At 33.1% G+C, this 5,000-nt stretch overlaps 1 protein-coding gene across 1 annotated transcript in view; it reads right to left on the minus strand.

Moving 5' to 3' along the window:
* The window catches only part of LOC122246324 (kelch domain-containing protein 2), a 10,004-nt gene that overhangs the window by 1,758 nt on the left and 3,246 nt on the right, over positions 1–5,000 (minus strand). The window contains 6 exon segments of the mRNA XM_086541202.1: positions 1,118–1,278; positions 2,822–2,943; positions 3,344–3,464; positions 3,467–3,543; positions 3,668–3,763; positions 3,955–4,105. Coding sequence (XP_086397328.1) covers positions 1,118–1,278; positions 2,822–2,943; positions 3,344–3,464; positions 3,467–3,543; positions 3,668–3,763; positions 3,955–4,105 — 728 coding nt within the window.

Consider the following 5,000-nt stretch of genomic DNA (forward strand, 5'->3'; position numbering starts at 1 on the left):
CCTCATCTGGTATGACTGCAGTTGCATGCCAACATCTAGGTTCACCATGGTCATAAGCCAGGGGTACTTCGATCCACTCAGTATCTGTGAAACCTAGCAAGTCCCTTCCCACCTTCACCATCCAGCAGTCATCTGTGAGCAGGGTTATTCTTTCACTATCCACCTATCAGTCTAGATCACTGTATTCACTGCCTGGCAATTCAGTCTCCTTAGAAGTGTCTTCCACTGTCTTTTCTAAGCTCATTCAACTTGCTTTCCACTGGACTGTCAGGGTAGCCTAACTTAGCAGTTATGGTATGCATATTAATTCAGTAACCAACATCAAAAATACAAAACACTGTACATAATGAAGTATGTCAGAGTACCTGCAATCCTTAACCTTCTGTCAATATTTGTTGTAAAAATGTGTTAAAACTTTGTAATGGATTCTCTGTATTAGTTCAAATCAAGCATGAAATATTATTTGATTATTGTTTGTTCCAGCAACTGTCCCATACTGCTTAAATGGTAACTAATGTTGCATTTCATGGAAAAAAATACAAAACAAAAGATATTTACTGTTAATAAATCCCTGGTGATGTAGAATGGCTGGGTTAAGCCCGAGTGAATGTACAGCTCCCCTTCTGGTATCACGGCAGCCTCATGCCAACAGCGAGGCTCACCGTGGTCATAAGGAATGGATACTTCTTGCCAGTGGGCATATTTGATACCTAGCAGGGTTCCTCCCACCTCCACCATCCAACAGTCACCTGTAAGCACCCTTCACTCTCTGACAATTCTATTTGAAAATCTGCATCCACTGCCTTGCACACACATCTAAGCATGTCTGTTTTAAGAGTGTTATTATACTTTGCAGTTCTTGCTAGTTGCTTTCTATCACGATGTTAGTGTAGGTTAACATTTGTTAATATGGTGATTTAATATCATAACATCATAAAAATTGGGTATTAATCTGCATTTTGCACATTTTTCAATAAAAAAACAGCTTGAATATTAGTAAGAAGATAACATACATCACCTGCTCAAAGGAGGCCCTAGTTATAGAGATGTCAACCATGCCATTCTATTTTTCTAAATCTTTATCAGACACATGCAAGGAGTTCTTAAAATCACAAACCTTGGGCCGAGAATAATCCAGAAGGTTGTTCTTTATGCCACCATACACTGTAAGCTCTCCAGGGTAAGCAACAGCTGCAGCATGCCAAAGAACAGGGCCAACTTTGTGCTGGGCTGACTGCTGCCACGACCCATTTGAGACATCTAATATCCATACATCTTCTGTACAAGGGATTGCACCAATTTTACAGTGGCAATTACAAAGGTCAAAACATCAAGTCTTCATATGCATAAGCATTCTAAACACTCAAGAGTAGGGAAATGAAGGCTCTTACATCAGACCAAATTTGTTGATGATATATAATGAATATCATGCACATGATATTAGTTTTATTAGTCACACATCAATTCTTTGCAAAATAGATGAAAGAGAGGAAAGCAAGCTACTTCAAACAACTTAAGTTTCTGAAACTTAAAATTACAAGGCAGTGATATTTCTTAACCTAAAAAAATAAGATACATAAATAATCAAGAGAATGACAAAAGTTAAAGTATATAAGCATGAGACTGACAGGCCTGCATTTGGAAAGTGTCATTTAAACAACTTTATTTGGTTGACCATTTTTTCAAATAATCTTATATAAAGGCAAAACAGGTGATTAATTCACATTTTTCTAAACATAAACATTTTTTTCAAAGATAAACATGTGTAAACAAAACGTAAAAAGGAATGAACAAAAGAAAGAACGAACAAAAATAGAGAGAAAAAAGAAACTATTTAAAGGCTATGATACTAATAACTGTCATAAACAATAGTGATAATGATACTGATATTGATATTGATAGCTATAATAAGAATGGTGATGAAAATAATCATAATGTTATCAATAAAAACAATGATAATAATAATAATGATCAATATAACAATGATAATAATAATGATCAAAATAACAATCATGATAATGATAATAATGAAAGTGATGATGATGATGATGATGATGATGATGATGATGATAATGATGATGATATCGATAATAATAATAATAACTATAATAATAATAATAGTAATAAAAATTATAATATCAATAACAATGATAAAAAAATATAATAATAAGACCAATAATAATAATGATCATAATAAGACCAATAATAATAATGATCATAATAAGACCAATAATAATAATAATGACAACAATGATAGTAATGAGAAAATTAATAGTAACTTTGATAATATAAACAATGACAATGGTAAAAATAAACATTAATAATAACAATTAAAGCACAATTTAAGAGATGGGGTAGACAGGTGAGGCCATGAGCCATCTATGTGTAAAAAGAAAAACAACAATAAGTATAAAATAAGGCAAAAGTGGAGAGTGCATTATACTTGCATTCCTGGCATCAGTGGGCCAATCAAATCATAAATCATAAGTCATAGACAACTTTATGACTCCTTTTAGATTGCTAAAGACATTAATGAGAATTTTAAAAATTGAGAAATAAATTAGGTGAGAGGGAAAAATGGAAAAGGAGATGGGAGGTAGAGAGAGGTGACAAAATTAGAAGGGAAAGAGAGATTGAGTGTGAGAGATGTAAAAAAAATATAAATAAATTTATATAATAATAAAAATAAGAGAAAAAGAAGGTTAATGGTTATGCCAACAAAGACACAGTTAATTCCTTATATCTAATGAAGAACGTGATTATTATTTCTCTGATACTTAACACCTTTCTTAACTAATTGTTGCAAATCTGATAAACTTACTTAATAACTTGATTGGGTTGAAGTTGAACGCTGTGCCAATAATTGCTTTATTTTCAGATATGAAGTTGAACGTGTGCCAAGACCTCCCCTCTGGTACGTTTGCATCTTGTTCATTTGTTAAGCTTGAGGGAGGAATGGGAATTGTTATTCAGTTTTTATGCCAATATATTGAACTGGACAATTAGTAGATATGAAATGAACTAGTACTTTAATAGTTTTAATATATGAAAAATGCAATGAAATATTTCTTTTCAGGATATAACTAATAGAAATGTGCATTGAAGATTCTCTTTTTTTTATATTATTCTATTTCTCTATTTTCCATCACTATTATTAAAATCATTACTTTATTCTCTATTTTTCCTCTCTTACTTACAGTATGGTAGCAAAAACAATATAACAAGCTTAATCATTAACAGTACAAGAAAAGGTTGAAAAAATCTCAACTTCTTAACACAGCCATTAAAGGGACTGTGTGAACCTCATGGCAAGTGAAATGAATGATCATTATCCATGTCTTACTTTCCACTCCATGCATTGCTGAGGAGGTCTAAGCAATGCAGGTCGTTCATCCTAACTTCTCTATACCGGCCCCCAAATATGTAGACTTTATCTCCAGTCACGTCTGCTGAGTGTGCGTGTCTGGTGTGGGTTTTGGTCCTGTGGTGTCAGGCCAAACCCACTGATTTGTGTCTAACCAAGAGAACCAGAGAAAAGATAAACTATCAGTGTGTCGTCAAACAAATTGAAGTGCACCAAAAACAAAGAGAAGAAACAAATATAATCTAGAAGAAGAGAAAATTTCTTTCCTATATCGTATAAACCAACTGATCATTTCCAGCCTACGTGAATGAAAATATGTTGTCACGCACGAACTGTACTTTGATTTTAGGCATGACCTCAAACTCCCTCGGTGGGCCAAATCCCCCAAAGACATAGAACCTGGAGAGGAAGTGCTTGCATAATACATAGTGTTTTTCACAAACAAAGAGAGGAAGAAGTATTATCTCTATTCAGTAAACAAAACAATTACTCTACATATATATTTTCTTTTTGATTGATTGAATGCAACACTGATTACTAATGTGAAGAACAAATATGCAGATAATAAATAAATAAATTTGGTGACATACCTGTTTTTGTATACCCAACAAGCAGCTTTATCACATGAATAAGGTGAAGTCCCCTCCGGATGTAGCATCTCCCAGGTAAGTGTTGGTAAGTGTAGTCTCCATAAACTGTTACAACTGTTTTCTACCTCATCGTTTTCATTATTTGTCCAACCTGAAAGAAAACTCTTAATTCTATGAAAAGAACAAAAAAGATGAAAAACAAATAAAATAAAGTAAATAAAAATAAAAACAAACAAATAAATGAGTAAAAAAAATCTGATGCTAAAACCCAAATCTTTTCAAAGATAAACAAAACTGTGAAAAAACTCATACTGTGTGAACATGAAATAAGGTCTTTTCTCTATCATACGCAAATCCTTTTTAAAAAATCTATTAATACCAGTAATAAATATATGGGTTACATTTTCTAGATCACATAATTTCATATAAATTTCATACAATTTCTATGGCTCTGGTTTCCACAGACGGTCCTGGAAGCTCTCTTTCTTAGTGAACAAAACAATATAAAATGCAACTACATAAAAAACAATGCAACAAAACTGATTGTAACTATCAGAAGCTTAATACATATGAAAATTACTTTGCTGGAATTTCAGGTTTAGGTAACTCTTGAGACAAAAAAGGACATGAAAACTAAATTGGAAACCTTGTATTTTCCTCTTCAGAGTTACTGAGGATGAGTTATAGATTCATGTGAGGTAATGTTAACCCATTGGTCATGGTTTTAATAAATTATGTATGAAGTTGTGTGGCGGGTTTATGTTGTATGGCACGGTGCCATCTGTGTCTATGACTGACTCACTTGGCAGTAAATCATGCCATCCGCTGTCAATCGGTTAAGCATTAGATCATCAACTGGAGAAACACTGATCACAAACCAGATCATTCTCACATATGAACACTATCAAATATACTGTCAATAAATGTGATCTTGGTAAGTCAATGGTATTATAGCACAGAATAACACTGATTAAAGGATACTGATAATTCATGTCCTATGTCTTATATTCTCAGTGTCAAGTCCAGTGATCTGAATACCTTAGGCA

Source organism: Penaeus japonicus, unplaced genomic scaffold, assembly GCF_977035675.1.
Source record: "Penaeus japonicus unplaced genomic scaffold, GWHDUDI00000001_assembly GWHDUDI00000001, whole genome shotgun sequence".
Lineage (NCBI taxonomy): Eukaryota > Metazoa > Arthropoda > Malacostraca > Decapoda > Penaeidae > Penaeus > Penaeus japonicus.